Source organism: Nerophis ophidion, linkage group LG04 (genome assembly GCF_033978795.1).
Source record: "Nerophis ophidion isolate RoL-2023_Sa linkage group LG04, RoL_Noph_v1.0, whole genome shotgun sequence".
Taxonomy (NCBI): domain Eukaryota; kingdom Metazoa; phylum Chordata; class Actinopteri; order Syngnathiformes; family Syngnathidae; genus Nerophis; species Nerophis ophidion.
In genome coordinates, this window is record NC_084614.1 from 7,478,120 (window position 1) to 7,495,244 (window position 17,125).

The 17,125-nt window shown below is 35.5% G+C and overlaps 1 protein-coding gene across 3 annotated transcripts; it reads left to right on the top strand.

The window, feature by feature from the left end:
• The first annotated feature begins 2,272 nt into the window (after positions 1–2,272).
• On the top strand, positions 2,273–16,632 carry hsd17b7 (hydroxysteroid (17-beta) dehydrogenase 7). Of its 3 annotated transcripts, XM_061896877.1 has the most exons (9): positions 2,273–2,451; positions 7,731–7,934; positions 8,006–8,098; positions 8,157–8,271; positions 11,124–11,318; positions 11,546–11,650; positions 13,866–13,922; positions 14,001–14,099; positions 15,860–16,632. In XM_061896877.1, the coding sequence occupies exons 1-9, from the start codon at positions 2,417–2,419 to the stop codon at positions 15,941–15,943; spliced, it is 987 nt and encodes a 328-aa protein (XP_061752861.1). In that variant the 5' UTR covers positions 2,273–2,416; the 3' UTR covers positions 15,944–16,632. The 3 variants fall into 3 exon arrangements, 2 of the variants coding, with proteins under 2 accessions (XP_061752861.1, XP_061752862.1); XR_009806381.1 differs by lacking the exons at positions 13,866–13,922; positions 14,001–14,099; positions 15,860–16,632 and having other exon boundaries at positions 11,124–11,422; XM_061896878.1 differs by lacking the exons at positions 11,124–11,318; positions 11,546–11,650; positions 13,866–13,922; positions 14,001–14,099; positions 15,860–16,632 and adding an exon at positions 9,389–11,117.
• Positions 16,633–17,125: the final 493 nt, after the last annotated feature.

Sequence of the window (17,125 nt, forward strand, 5' to 3'; positions counted from 1 at the left end):
TTCTAGTAAAACTCACAAAGATAAATCGCCACCTCATCGCAGAGGAACAAAAAAAAATAAATAAAAACCGGTAAATATTAGTTTTCTAGTAAAACTCACAAAGATAAATCACCACCTCATCGCAGAGGAACAAAAAAAAAAATAATAAAAACCGGTAAATATTAGTTTTCTAGTAAAACTCACAAAGATACATTGTTTTGGGCATTATTAGACATTTTGCATGTTTGGTTTAGGAGTTATGTTTAAATAACTGTCATATTGAGTGTGACAGTTATACTGTCATTATGACTATAAACTCATTTTTGTATTTGCAAACTTTACAAAAGATTAGTTTTCTAAAAAAAAAAAAAAAAGGGAAAAGATAAATAAATAAAAATAAAGCAAAAATATATTAGTTTTCTAGTAAAACGCACAAAGATACATTTCTCCAGGCATTATTAGACATTTTGCATGTTTTGTTTCGGAGTTATGTTTAAATAACTGTCATATTATACTGTCATTATCAGTAAAACCTCATTTTTGTATTTGCAAACCTTACAAAAGATTAGTTACTTAAAAATAAAACAAATACAAAATAAAACACAAAATATTAGTCTTCTAGTAAAACTCACAAAGATAAATCGCCACCTCATCGCAGAGGAACAAAAAAAAATAATAATAATAAAAAACGGTAAATATTAGTTTTCTAGTAAAACTCACAAAGATACATTGTTTTGGGCATTATTAGACATTTAGCATGTTTGGTTTAGGAGTTATGTTTAAATAACTTACATATTGAGCGTGACAGTTATACTGTCATTATGACTATAACCTCATTTTTGTATTTGCAAATTTTACAAAAGATTAGTTTTCTAAAAAAAAAAAAAAGGGAAAAGATAAATAAATAAAAATAAAGCAAAAATATATTAGTTTTCTAGTAAAACGCACAAAGATACATTTCTCCAGGCATTATTAGACATTTTGCATGTTTTGTTTCGGAGTTATGTTTAAATGACTGTCATATTATACTGTCATTATCAGTAAAACCTCATTTTTGTATTTGCAAACCTTACAAAAGATTAGTTACTTAAAATAAAATAAATAAAAAATAAAACAAACAAAATATTAGTTTTCTAGTAAATCTCACAAAGATAAATCGCCACCTCATCGCAGAGGAACAAAAAAATAAATAATAAAAACCGGTAAATATTAGTTTTCTAGTAAAACTCACAAAGATACATTGTTTTGGGCATTATTAGACATTTTGCATGTTTGGTTTAGGAGTTATGTTTAAATAACTGTCATATTGAGTGTGACAGTTATACTGTCATTATGACTATAACCTCATTTTTGTATTTGCAAACTTTACAAAAGATTAGTTTTCTAAAAAAAAGAAAAAAGGGAAAAGATAAATAAATAAAAATAAAGCAAAAATATATTAGTTTTCTAGTAAAACTCACAAAGATACATTTCTCCAGGCATTATTAGACATTTTGCATGTTTTGTTTCGGAGTTACGTTTAAATAACTGTCATTATCAGTAAAACCTCATTTTTGTATTTGCAAACCTTACAAAAGATTAGTTACTTAAAAATAAAAATAAAATAAATAAAAAATAAAACAAACAAAATATTAGTTTTCTAGTAAAACTCACAAAGATAAATCGCCACCTCATCGCAGAGGAACAAAAAAAAAATAATAATAATAAAAACCGGTAAATATTAGTTTTCTAGTAAAACTCACAAAGATACTTTTCTCCAGGCATTATTAGACATTTTGCATGTTTGGTTTAGGAGTTATGTTTCAATAACTGTCATATTGAGTGTGACAGTTATACTGTCATTATGAATAAAACCTCATTTGTAAACCTTACAAAACACCTGACTAGTAAAACTCTTATAGATACAATATTATGGGCATTTTTAGACATATTGCATGTTTGGTTTTGGAGATATGTCTATATAACTTTCATATATATATATATATATATTTACCCCTCATGAAACAGTTCTGTAGAGATGAAGTAGTCTTGTGATTTTTCCCACATATATATATATATATATATATATATATATATATATATATATATATATACACAAAACAAAGATGGCACCATCTTTCATGCAAATGAATTGGCAAATACAAGTAATAAAAATAAAGTGTTTTATATTACCGTAAGTCATTTTAAATACCGTAATATTCTTATAAAATACCGTATAAACTTTGCGCTGCGCGACCACTCTTGTCTCTCGTCGCTTGCCGTCGTCGAAGCTGATTGGCCAGGCCATCACACCACGTCTCCGCTCGAGCACGTTGATTGGCTGATGGCTTCACACCGGAATCGAACCATGGGGTCGCCTATGTCCACTTTTCACCCGTCCCAGCTCTCATTTCACCGAGTTGTCCTCCGTCAAGGTGGACTAAAGTGACGGCCAGAGATGCAGAAAGTTGTCATTGTAACGGGCGCCAACAGGTATGTGGTGTAGCGTTAGCGTGTTAGCACATGTTAGCGTTACGTCGACGCAACTACTTATCAATGTTCATGTTGAGTCACGGGATGAAACATATTGAATCTTTCATTTAAGTCTGCTAAACATCCCCACGCCGGCTAATAAATATCATGTGGAAATTGAGACCATCATTCTTATGGAAGGAACACCGTTTGTTTAGAGCCGCAGTGCTTTCTGGGTAATGTAGTAAGCAGTAAATACTCATGTCTTTACTGGCTTCCGGTTTACTGCATGTATTGTGTGTCTATATTATCTATATATATTGTGTGTGTGTATGTATTATCTATATATTGTGTTTATATATTATCTATATATTGTGTGTCTATATTATCTATATATATTGTGTGTGTATGTATTATCTATATATTGTGTGTCTATATTATCTATATATATATATTGTGTGTATGTATTATCTATATATTGTGTTTGTATATTATCTATATATATTGTGTGTATGTAATATCTATATATTGTGTGTATGGATTATCTATATATATTGTGTGTATGTAATATCTATATATTGTGTGTATGTATTTATATATTGTGTGTATATAATATCTATATATTGTGTGTATATATTCTCTATATATTGTGTGTCTATATTATCTATATATATTGTGTGTATGTATTGTCTATATATTGTGTGTACTTGTACCTATATATTGTGATTATATATTATCTATATATTGTGTATATATAACATCTATAGATAGTGTGTGTATATATTCTGTATATATTGTGTGTGTATATTATCTATATATATTGTGTGTATGTATTGTCTATATATTGTGTGTACTTGTACCTATATATTGTGAGTATATATTATCTATATATTGTGTGTATATAAAATCTATAGATAGTGTGTGTATATATTCTCTATATATTGTGTGTCTATTATCTATATATATATTGTGTGTATGTATTGTCTATATAGTGTGTGTACTTGTACCTATATATTGTGAGTATATATTATCTATATATTGTGTGTATATATTCTCTATATATTGTGTGTCTATATTATCTATATATATTGTGTGTATGTATTGTCTATATATTGTGTGTACTTGTACCTATATATTGTGAGTATATATTATCTATATATTGTGTGTATATAACATCTATAGATAGTGTGTGTCTATATTCTCTATAAATTGTGTGTATATATTATCTATATATTGTGTGTCTTAATTATCTATATATATTGTGTGTATGTATTATCTATATATTGTGTGTACATAATATCTATATAGTGTGTCTATATTGTCTATATATTGTGTGTATATATTATCTATATATTGTGTGTACATTATCTATATATATTGTGTGTATATATTCTCTATATATTGTGTGTATATTATCTATATATTGTGTGTATGTATTATTTATATATTGTGTTTATATTATCTATATATATTGTGTGTGTATATAATATCTATATATTGTGTGTACTTGTACCTATATATTGTGAGTATATATTATCTATATACTGTGTGTATATATATATACATATTATTTAAATATTGTGTGTACTTGTATCTATATATTGTGTGTAAATATTATCTATATATATTGTGTACATATATTATCTATATATTGTGTATACATTTACTATACATAGTATGTGTATACTTAATGTATGTATTTAGTTAGTGTATATATTATATACATATAGTCTGTACATTTACTATATATGGTATGTGTATATTTAGTATATGTAGTGTATCTATTATGTATATATTTAGGGAGTGTATATATTATCTATATATTTAGTGTATGTATTGTGTATACATTTAGTGTATATATTATCTATATATTTAGTATATATATTATTTATATGTTTAGTGTATGTATTTAGTATATATGTGTATATTTAGTTAGTGTATATTTCATCTATATATTTAGTATAAATATATTGTCTATAGATTTAGTGTATATATTACGTATTTATACATTTAATGTATATGTTGTGTATGTATTAACCATATATTTAGTGTATATATTATGTGTATATTTAGTATAAATGTGTATATCTAGTGTATGTATATGTTTAGTGTATATATTATCTATACATTTAGTGTATAGATTATGTATGTATTAACCATATATTTAGTGTATATATTGTGTATGTATTAAGTATACACGTGTATATTTAGTGTATGTATTAAGTATACACGTGTATATTTAGTGTATGTATTTTGTATGTATTTAGTTAGTGTATATATTATCTATAAATTTTGTGTATATGTGTTGTATACATTTAGTGTATATATTGTGTATGAATTGTGTGTATATTGTATATATTATTGATATATTTAGATTATACATTGTGTATACATTTAGTGTATTTTTTACTTATATATTTAGTGTATATATTGTGTATGTGTTATCTTTATATGTAGTGTATATATTGTGTATACATTTAGTGTGTATAGTATGTGTATATTTAGTGTATGCATGTGTATACTTAGTTTATATATTATCTATACATTTAGTGCATATAGCATGTGTATATTTAGTGCATGCATATATTGAGTTAGTGTATATATTATGCCTTTAGCTGGGATAGGTTCCATCTTGCAGTGACCTTGAAGTGGAGAAGGTGTAGTTTGACCCGGGTGTAGTTCCTCCATGTCAGTGCATTATTGATGACAGCGGCTGGTGTTGGATTTAGGGCTATATAAATAAACATTGATTGATTGATTGTGCTTTTGTGCGGGCAGACAGGCAGGAAGTAGTCCAGGAGAGCAAGAATATTCATTCACAGTACAAGTGATTTCAACATGAATACTAGAAGTCAGTGAACTTTTGGACTTTTATTTTGGTATTTGTAGGAAACCAGTAGTGACATCATGTTTTATATTTAGCAGCAAAAGACGACAAACTCAAGTCTATTTTAAGTTTCCCCAAAGATTTCGCCAATTTCTAATGGACTGAGTGCGTGATGATGTCATGTCATCCCTGGGAAAATACAGTTTTACACACAATGAATTGCTTACAGCCCCAGAGGAAGAAGCGATAGAAAATGGATGGATGGATGGGCGAGACAGGACACATTAATCACTGTTCTGTTGGAATTCTTACAAATGTTGATGCCGTACTTGATATTATTTATTTTAGTTTGACTACTCATGGATTGTTTTGTGTCATGTTTGTGTGTCCTCTCAATTACTCCACTGTCAATGTTGCTGGGCCGGCTTTAGATTTGGAATTGGAATAATTAAAAATAATTAAAAAAAGGAAGGAGGGATTTAAAATAAATAACAAAATATTTTAAATGTATTTTTTACTTTGGACTATTGTATATTATTTTGTTGGATGATGAATAAAAACAAAAACAAAGGTCAGATAAAAAAAATAAATACATCAAAAATAAACATACATATATATTTATTTATTTATTTTATCCATCCATCCATTTTGTTCCGCTTATTCCCTTTTGGGGTCGCGGGGGGCGCTGGCGCCTATCTCAGCTACAATCAGGCGGAAGGCGGGGTACACCCTGGACAAGTCGCCAGCTCATCACAGGGCCAACACAGATAGACAGACAACATTCACACTCACATTCACACACTAGGGACCATTTAGTGTTGCCAATCAACCTATCCCCAGGTGCATGTTTTTGGAGGTGGGAGGGGCCTATCCCCAGGTGCATGTCTTTGGCGGTGGGAGGAAGCCGGAGTACCCGGAAGGAACCCACGCATTCACGGGGAGAACATGCAAACACCACACAGAAAGATCCCCAGCCTGGGATTAAATCCAGGACTGCAGGACCTTTGTATTGTGAGGCAGACGCACTAACCCCTCTTCCACCGTGAAGCCCTATTTATTTATTTATTTTATTTATTTATTTATTTATTGCAGTAAAAAAGGAAGCACAGATTAAAAAAGGCAGTATGAGGCCCTCTGGCCATAGTTTGGGGACCATTGATGTAGATGATCTATATTTGCTGTACAGGGTTCAAATTTAAGCGCGATAAAGTGCCGAGACCAGACCGCCCATTGTGACTTGTTGTAATGCCTTAAAGAATTGACCAGCATGTCATGACCGCCCTTGACTTTTTACTTATCAATGGACATATGTAACGTAATTGTTTCGTCAAATAAATTAATAAAAACTCCCCAAGATTACTTTTTTTTCTTACATTTTCAACTGTTTAATAATTAATGTTAATCGGTACAAACAACATGGGAGTAAGGGGACACTAAGCTTTTTTTTTTTCAGATAAATGTTAATGAATACATATATTTATGTATGTATGTATGTACATATGTATATATATATATATATGTGTGTGTGTGTGTGTGTATACATATATATATGTTTGTATATACTGTATGTATATATATATATATATACATACACACACACATATATATATATACATATATGTATATATGTGTGTGTGTATACATATATATGTGTGTATATAGTATATATATACAAATATATGCACATGTGTATATATATATGTTTATATACATATATATGCATACATATATGTGTGTGTGTATATATATATATATATATATATATATATATATATATATATATATGTGTGTGTATGTACAGTATATGTGTATATATATATATGTACTTATGTGTATATATACATATATATATATAAAAGTATGTATGTATATGTATTTATGTGTATATATGTATGTATGTATATGTGTATATATATGTGTATATACTGTATACATATATATATATGTATGTATGTATATGTGTATATATATATATATATATATATGTGTGTGTATATATATATATATATATATATACATATATATATATATATATATATATATATATATATATATATATATATACACACACACACTGCTTTAAGGCAACACTTGCCTTGCCCTTAAAAAGTAAAACTTGGAGGCCTGCATTTACTTTGGAAAAGAGAAGTGTTGGATACTTCTCTTTTTACCTTTATTAAATATTTTCTTTTAAGTAATATCAACATTTATCAGAGCTGTTTATCTATTTTATGGAAGAATGTATTTAATCATAGCACTGTCGTCCAATGCTATTAAAAATGTATTGTTTTAGAATCGAGGATTGTTTTGAATCAATAATCCATTCTGAATGTGTGGTGCCAAAGATTCAAAGTCCTAGATGTTATGACTCTCAACTTGACTATTAATATGTGCAATAGTAAATAACCCTTTGGTAAGTGTGTATATTTGACATATCTGTGGTCATCCGCCACATTTGCTCTCCTTGCTTCAGTGGCATCGGGCTGGCCCTGTGTGAAAGGCTCCTGACTGAGGACCCCCAGCTCCTCCTGTGCCTGGCATGCAGGAACATGCAGAAGGCCCAGGCTGCCCGCCGCGCCCTGCTCACCTCCCACGCCCACGCCCGCCTGGACCTCCTGCACCTGGACGTGGCCTCTGTGCAGTCCGTGCTGGCGGCGGCCCGGGAGCTTCGGGCCAGGTGGACACTCTGAAGGTCTGTGACACCACGTACTGGATCTCACACATGGTTCTCCCCCCCTCCCCCCGCAGGTACAACAGAGTGGACTTTCTGTACCTGAATGCAGGAATCATGCCCAATCCACAAGTGGACCTCAAGGCTTTTGTCAAGGGTCTGTTCTCCAGGTATGTGACTTGTGGAAAGACCCGCTGTCAGTCCAGCATGTCATAGTCCTCTCTGCAGGAACGTGGTCAACATGTTTGCCACCGCAGAGGGTCTCCTCACCCAGCAAGACCGCCTCAACGCTGACGGTCTGCAGGAGGTCTTTGCTACCAACCTCTTTGGTCACTTTCTCCTGGTAAACACCTCCTTTCTTTCCACTTTGACACACACACACTCGTGTGGTCCCCACACACACTCGTATGTACATACTTTTATGAAAAAAGGGGGCCCCAAAAATGGCTTTACTGTAACAACAAATGTTAGTGTACATGAAACATATGTTTATTATTGTCATTTAGTCCTTCAATAAAATAGACAACTTCTCTTTTAGTAGTAAGTAAACAAACAAAGACTCCTAATAAGTCTGCAGTAACATATTGTTTCATTTTTACACCTATAATTTTGTACACATTCTGAGGGACAAACTGTAAAAAAGTATGATTCATCCACTTGTTCATTTACTGTTAATATCTGCTTATTTTCTCTTTCAACATGTTCTATCTACACTTCTGTTCAAATGTAATAATCACTTATTCTTCTCTTCTGTCATACTTTACATTAGTTTTGGATGTTACCACACATTTAGATATGCATCCGATACCAAGTAGTTAAAGGATCGTACAATAAAATATAATGCCAGATAAACCAATAATAATATGGTTAAGAAATTCCGATGTAAAGGGTAGGTGTCACGCTGTTTTGTCTTTTAACATGTTCTATCTACACTTCTGTTCAAATGTAATAATCACTTATTCTTCTCTTCTTTCATACTTTACATTAGTTTTGGATGTTACCACACATTTAGGTATCCATCCGATACCAAGTAGTTAAAGGATCGTACAATAAAATATAATGCCAGATAAACCAATAATAATATGGTTAAGAAATTCTGATGTAAAGGGTAGGTGTCGCGCTGTTTTGTCTTTTAACATGTTCTATCTACACTTCTGTTCAAATGTAATAATCACTTATTTTTCTGTTCTTTGATACTTGACATTAGTTTTGGATGATACAATAAATGTAGGTATCGATCCGATACCGAGCAGTTACAGGACCATAAAATATAATACGGTTAGGAAATACAGACGTAAAGGTTAGGTGTTGCGCTGTAAGGAGCATGAACGGAAAAGTCCTCATGTGTCCAGGGACGTATTTACTGACTTTATAAACACAATGTGAATTTTTTTTTAAGGAAAAAAGTATGATAATACTAGTATCAACTACATGCACTCTTGTACTTGGTATCATTACAGTGGATGTCCGGTGTAGGTCCACCCTGCCTCCTCCATTTTGAAAACGATGACAGGTGAAGTGTCACTGGTGACGTGACGAGTATGACCCGGCGGAAATTCCAGGCAGGCGCATACTATATACCCGGCGGCAATTCAAGGAAATACAGTATATACATATACACATTAGGGATGTCCCGATCCAGGTTTTTGCACTTCCGATCCGATACCGATACTGGCCGATACTGGCCTATCCGAGCATGTATTAAAGTTTAAAGTTATTTAGCCTACTTAGTTGTCAGATTCATGCTGAAAAGGATTTTAGTACTCTTGATAACAACTAGCCAGCTGATTTAGGTGAGTTTGAATAATACACAATAGTTGGTATTCAAGGATAAACACAAAATATCAAAAATAATACATGACAAACAGAAATGGCATCATTAAACACAAAAAAGTGAACAGTATAAAGTGCAAATAATGCTGTAAACATTATTAAAAAAAAGCAAAACACACAAACAACCTGAGTGGGATAAAATGTCTATAACTCAGCATCAATACTTGCTCTTGAACAAGAGTAAATTAAAAAAAAAATATATATATATATACACAATTGTTTGCCCCAGTCAGGGGGGGGCAAACAATTGAAGTCCAAGCATAATGGGGAGATTCTTTCTCACAAAGACGAGCACTTCAAGATACTCAGGTGTCAGCCTGCTCCTGTCTTCATCTATGATGAGTGCTAAAAAGCCTCTCACTCGCAAGAGTCATTAAAATGTCTTACAACTTCACCACCACGCTTGACTTTATTGTGGCATGTTTTGCACTCCACCTCTTCATCTTTTTCATTTTGTAGGATAAAATAATCCCACACAGCTGACACTTTTACCGTAACTTTTAATTCACACGGCCGTCTGAACGGTTACAACGCAGACCTGTGGATGTTTTGAAGGTGTTCTGGAAAATGCGGAACGGAGTTTAGGGAGCAGCAGAGGAGTGGAAAGAATTATTTAAATCGGTGTGTTGGAAAACATGGACCAGAGTTTTTTTTTTAAACTAGATCTGGATCGGCATTTTCCCATGCCTTGCCGATACGCATTTTTTGGCAAATATCGGCGGCCGATCCGATCCAGATATCGGATCGGGACAATTCTAATACACATATAACATTATTGCGCATTATAGTCCGAAAAAAAATAAAAAGAGATGTCACATGAGGATATGATGGACGTATAAGTCGTTAAAATACTGCGGATGGACGTTAGCCGCTGGCGAGCTGGCCATGTTTTAACGCAGCTCTTCCTGTTTCAGTGTTATAACTCCACCTTTATCTTGACTTTTTACGCCAAAATGCGTCCGTTCTCCCTTTTCTGTCCACACACTGTGTCTGCTTGCAAGTACTCGGTGTGTGTGCACTGCCCAACATGCTCCTCTGCTCCTAAAACCAGCAATGTCACCACGTGAGGCGGTATAGTACCGAAAATTTTTCATTAGTATCACGGTACGATACTAGTATTAGATTATTTACCTGACATGCTTGCACTGTCAGAATGGTCACCTGACTGACCGCCGTGGCGTGTTGACTATCAGCTGTTCTTCTGGGCGTGGCCAAGCAGACACACCTGGTAGGTTGATGAGTCCCAGGTATGTGAAAAGAACACTGCAGATGACACAAATGTGAATAAGAAGACAGAATGAACAGTCCCTTCCAGTCTTTGTCTGGAGCGTTCCGGGACCGACAGCCGTGTTGATGTTGCAGGTGAGAGAGCTGGAGCCTCTGCTGTGTCAGCAGCCTCACACGTCTCGTCTGGTGTGGACCTCCTCCAGCAACGCCCGCCGCAGCGCCTTCAGCGTGGAAGACATCCAGCACAGCACGGGCTCGGAGCCCTACAGCTCCTCCAAGTACGCCTGCGACATGCTGAGTGTGGCCCTCAACACGCACAAGAACAGCCAGGTAGGCCTGTGACATGCTGAGTGTGGCCCTCAACACGCACAAGAACAGCCAGGTAGGCCTGTGACATGCTGAGTGTGGCCCTCAACACGCACAAGAACAGCCAGGTAGGCCTGGCACACCTTCATAGTCCACCTGTAACAACAACACATGAAGAGTGCAGCTGGAAAAGAATGAATTTGGGCTTTTGTTGGGACCCAAAAAAAGAGTTTCCCTCCTATTTTGTCCAGGGGCTGTACTCCTCGGTGATATGTCCAGGACTGGTGATGACCAACCTAACTTACGGGATCCTGCCATCCTTCCTTTGGACTCTCATCATGCCAATCATGTGGCTGGTGAGTGCCATTGTCTCATTTCTGTCCTCATATGTCTTCACATCTTCTACAGCAGGGGGCACCAACGCGGGCATCAGGTCCTCTGTCAGCGATCCTGTTCTGTCACCCTGTAATGTTTGTCTGATCTTGAATGGGATTGTGCTGAAAATTGTAATTTTCCTGAAGGAACTCTCCTGACGGAATAAATAAAGTACTATCTAATCTAATCTAATCTATCTAAGGTCGCCCGTAAGGACCAGATGAGTCGCCCGCTGGCCTGTTCTAAAAATAGCTCAAATAGCAGCACTTACCAGTGAGCTGCCTCTATTTTTTAAATTGTATTTATTTACTAGCAAGCTGGTCTCGCTTTGCTCGACATTTTCAATTCTAAGAGAGACAAAACTCAAATAGAATTTGAGCTGTAATTTGACCCCCTTAAAATGCTTAAAAAATAACCAAACAGGACACACACATAAGGACTGGTGAAAATTGCAATCAAATAAAAATACCAAACCCCAAAACTCAAAATTGCGCTCTAGCGCCCCCTAGGAATAAAACACAGACAAAACTGCTCCTAGGAAGAAAACACAGAAGAAACTGCTTGTAACTTCCGGTAGGAATGTCATAGAGACATGAAACAAAAACCTCTATGTAGGTCTCCCTTAGACCTACATTTCATTAGTTGATATCCTTCAGCAAAAATCAACAGGAAGTTTGCAATCACCCCTTCAAACAAAGGTTTTGTAAAAACCTGTCACCTTTTTTTCAAACATTATCTCCTCTGAGCGCGTTTGTTGTGTCGGCTTCAAACTCGCACAGGAAAGAGATTGAACCCTTCTGATTGAAAGTTGCGCAAATAGTTTTTCTAACTGCTCCGGTTTGGATTTTACGAGCCTTCAAAGAACTGCTGCGCTGCTGCCGTCTCAAGATGGCCGCTTAAAAGCAGGAAGCACCAGCGTGACCACACAATGCAGAGAAGGTAGGTACTGTGCGGGTAAAAATATGTTGACTGGGTGAAAGAAGGAGGCACCAGTTTGACACCAGAATACAGAGAAGGTAGGTAATGTGCAAGTAAAGATATGTTGTCTGGGTGATGGCAGTAAGCACCGGCATGTATGGGTGACAGAAAAAAGCACCAGTGTGACCCCAGGATGCAGGGAAGGTAGGTAATGTGCAGGTAAAGATATGTTGAATGGGTGAAAGAAGGAGGCACCAGTTTGACACCAGGATACAGAGAAGGTAGGTAATGTACAGGTAAAGATATGTTGCCTGGGTGATGACAGGAAAACAAAAGTCGGTCCCGTCCATCGCTGCTTGCAGTTTTAAGTTTTAGTGTGTTTTTTCCCTTAAAATTGTAGTCTGGCAACAAAGTGAGTTCCGGTGTATAATGCATCCAATATTATGTTCTTTGGTCTGGACCCCGGGAAGCAGAAAAATGGAATGCACAGTGAAGGTAAATGCCCTTCTTATCAGGGCAGAATGATCCATGGAAAACAGGTGTGAAAGTGAAGGAGTGAGGAACCTAACAGGATGTCTTGATCCACGTCTTGGATCATGGCATATTCTGGTTTTGGTTCTGTTTGTTATCACATTATGTCTAGTATTTGTCTTCCTCAGTTCTTTGTGGCCCTTCCTGGTTTTGTCCCGTTGTCATAGTTACCCATTTAGTGTCACCTGTTTCTCCTTTGATCGCACGCACCTGCTTTGGTTAGTTATCTCCCTATTTAAGACCGCCTTTGACATTCTTTCTTGGACTCTTGTTCGCTTCATGCTACAGTTGACGTCGCTCTTTCCAGCCTTGTGGTAACTACCTTCGTGTACATTAGCTTACATGCTATTTCAGTTGTTTGTCCCAAGCTCATGCCAGCGCTTTCTGTTTTGTGTGTAGTGCCTTCGAGCAAGTGTTTTTGGTTCTTAGACTGTTTTAGTTAGTATAAATAAATGATTGTTCCTACCTCACGCTGTGTCCATCTTTGCTGCACCCACGAGAGAACAACTCGTCACCACAATGCCACCAAGACGTCACACAGGAAGTAGAACCAAAATAAGAGCACCAGGACAGGAAATGATAGAAAACCCAGGAAAAAAAATGTCACAAGCTGCACACTGACTACTCTAAAATATGTACAATACAGCCAAGTTTTATTTCAATAGCATTGAAAAGGTTGCTGACGTGTGTTGACGATACTTGAAGTTCCTGTGGCATCCTCATGTCCTCGTGTTGTGTGTTGAGCAGATCCGGATCTTCACCCACACCTTCACTCTCACACCCTACAACGGAGCGGGCTCTCTGGTACGTCACCGCCACAAAATACCCGACAGAAGCGTGAATGTTGTGACCCAACAAGAGAATTGTCTGGACCTTCCGCAGCACTGGCTGTTCCTCCAAAGCCCCGAGTCTCTGGACCCTCGGGCAAAGTATCACAGCTTGACGTCGGGACTCGGGACAAACTACACGGAACCGCGGCAGGTAAGTGTCTCTCTCCGTTAGGTACACCTGATGGTGTTTTTAAATGCATTATGGTACCTCTTTTTCTGTAGTATGCAGGCAAAGACCCAATTATACCCACATGTTTGTCCTGTTCATCCAATCAGTCTGTTGCAGCCACCAGAAATAGGAACAAAAACACATTTTAGAGAGAATAGTTGTAGTTTTACATGCAAAAAAGTATGAAATAAATAGAAATGGCAAATGAACATTTACATCACTTAAAGGGGAAGTACACCTTTTTGGAGGGAATATTGCCTATTGTTCACAATCAATATGGGCGACATGGCGACAGGATTTTTTTTTTTAATGCATTTTAGATTGTAAATAAATGCGATCAAAAGTCCCCTCACACTGTAACATTCATAATAACATGTAATATATACATGATGTAAGTATATATGTAGTATCTAGTAACATTCATAATAACATATAATATATACATGATGTAAGTATATATGTCATGTAGTAACATTCATAATAACATGTACTATATACATGATGTAAGTAGATACGTGGTATCTAGTAACATTCATAATAACATGTAATATATACATGATGTAAGTATATATGTAGTAACTAGTAACATTCATAATATGTAATATATACATGATGTAAGTAGATATGTATCTAGTAACATTCATAATAACATGTAATATATACATGATGTAAGTATATATGTCATGTAGTAACATTCATAACAACATGTAATATATACATGATGTAAGTGTATATGTCATGTTGTAACATTCATAATAACATGTAATATATACATGATGTAAGTATATATGTAGTATCTAGTAACATTCATAATAACATGTAATATATACATGATGTAAGTATATATGTCATGTTGTAACATTCATAATAACATGTAATATATACATGATGTAAGTATATATGTAGTATCTCGTAACATTCATAATAACATGTAATATATACATGATGTAAGTATATATGTAGTATCTAGTAACATTCATAATATGTAATATATACATGATGTAAGTAGATATGTAGTATCTAGTAACATTCATAATAACATGTACTATATACATGATGTATGTATATATGTCATGTAGTAACATTCATAATAACATGTAATATATACATGATGTAAGTATATATGTAGTATCTAGTAACATTCATAATAACATGTAATATATACATGATGTAAGTATATATGTCATGTAGTAACATTCATAATAACATGTAATATATACATGATGTAAGTATATATGTAGTATCTAGTAACATTCATAATAACATGTAATATATACATGATGTAAGTATACATGTCATGTAGTAACATTCATTGCTTCATTCATTCCAAGTAGGTATTAGTTATCTCATGCCACAGTTTCATGAGGTTCATGTCTACAGTTCCATGTTCTAAGTTTCTTGCCTCAGCTTCTGCATCCGATAGGCACTTGCCTTCGGGTTGTTTCCCGTTTTTGTACCTTTCTGTACATATATTAATAATAAATACGTTCCTACCTCCTACCTTTTGTCCGGAAAAGTTCGATTGCATCCTGGGAGAAGAATTTTCGCAATCATGACAGACCTTTATTTAAGTGGACTTTTATTTACATTTATTTGCAGCTTAGAATGTATTTGTTTAAGAACCATGCGTGTCCATGTATGTCATAATGATGGTGCAGGTCCTTGATGACTCCATTGGAGCCTGAGTGGTTCTTTGACTCGTCATTCCACCTTTTAACCAGCTGCTTTTTGTCTTCTGTCAGATGGACGTTGACGACAGCACATGCCAACTGCTTTATGAGGAGCTTCTTCAGCTGGAGAAGGAAGTCAGGAGAAGATATTCTTAGACAAGAGTTAATACAAACCCTGTTTCCATATGAGTTGGGAAATTGTGTTAGATGTAAATATAAACAGAATACAATGATTTGCAAATCCTTTTCAACCCATATTCAGTTGAATATGCTACAAAGACAACATATTTGATGTTCAAACTCATAAACTTTTTTTTTTTTTGCAAATAATCATTAACTTAGAATTTCATGGCTGCAACACATGCCAAAGTAGATGGGAAAGGGCATGTTCACCACTGTGTTACATCCATCCATCCATCCATCCATCCATTTCCTACCGCTTATTCCTTTTCGGGGTCGCGGGGGGCGCTGGCGCCTATCTCAGCTACAATCGGGCGGAGGCGGGGTACACCCTGGACAAGTCGCCACCTCATCGCAGGGCCAACACAGATAGACAACATTCACACTCACATTCATACACTAGGGCCAATTTTAGTGTCGCCAATCAACCTATCCCCAGGTGCATGTCTTTGGAAGTGGGAGGAAGCCGGAGTACCCGGAGGGAACCCACGCATTCACGGGGAGAACATGCAAACTCCACACAGAAAGATCCCGAGCCTGGATTTGAACCCAGGACTGCAGGACCTTCGTATTGTGAGGCAGACGCACTAACCCCTCTGCCACCGTGAAGCATCACCTTTTCTTTTAACAACACTCAATAAACGTTTGGGAACTGAGGAAACTAATTGTTAAAGCTTTGAAAGTGGAATTCTTTCCCATTCTTGTTTTATGTAGAGCTTCAGTCCTTCAACAGTCCGGGGTCTCCGCTGTCGTATTTTACGCTTCATAATGCGCCACGACTGCAGGCGGGCCAGGAAAGTACCCGCACTCTTTTTGTTACGAAGCCACGCTGTCGTAACACATCCTGAATGTGGCTTGGCATTGTCTTGCTGAAATAAGCAGGGGCGTCCATGAAAAAGACGGCGCTTTGATGGCAGCATATGTTGTTCCAAAACCTGTATGGACCTTTCAGCATTAGATGAAGTGAAGTGAAGTGAATTATATTTATATAGCGCTTTTCTCTAGTGACTCAAAGCACTTTACATAGTGAAACCCAATATCTAAGTTACATTTAAACCAGTGTGGGTGGCACTGGGAGCAGGTGGGTAAAGTGTCTTGCCCAAGGACACAACGGCAGTGACTAGGATGGCGGAAGCGGGAATCGAACCTGCAACCCTC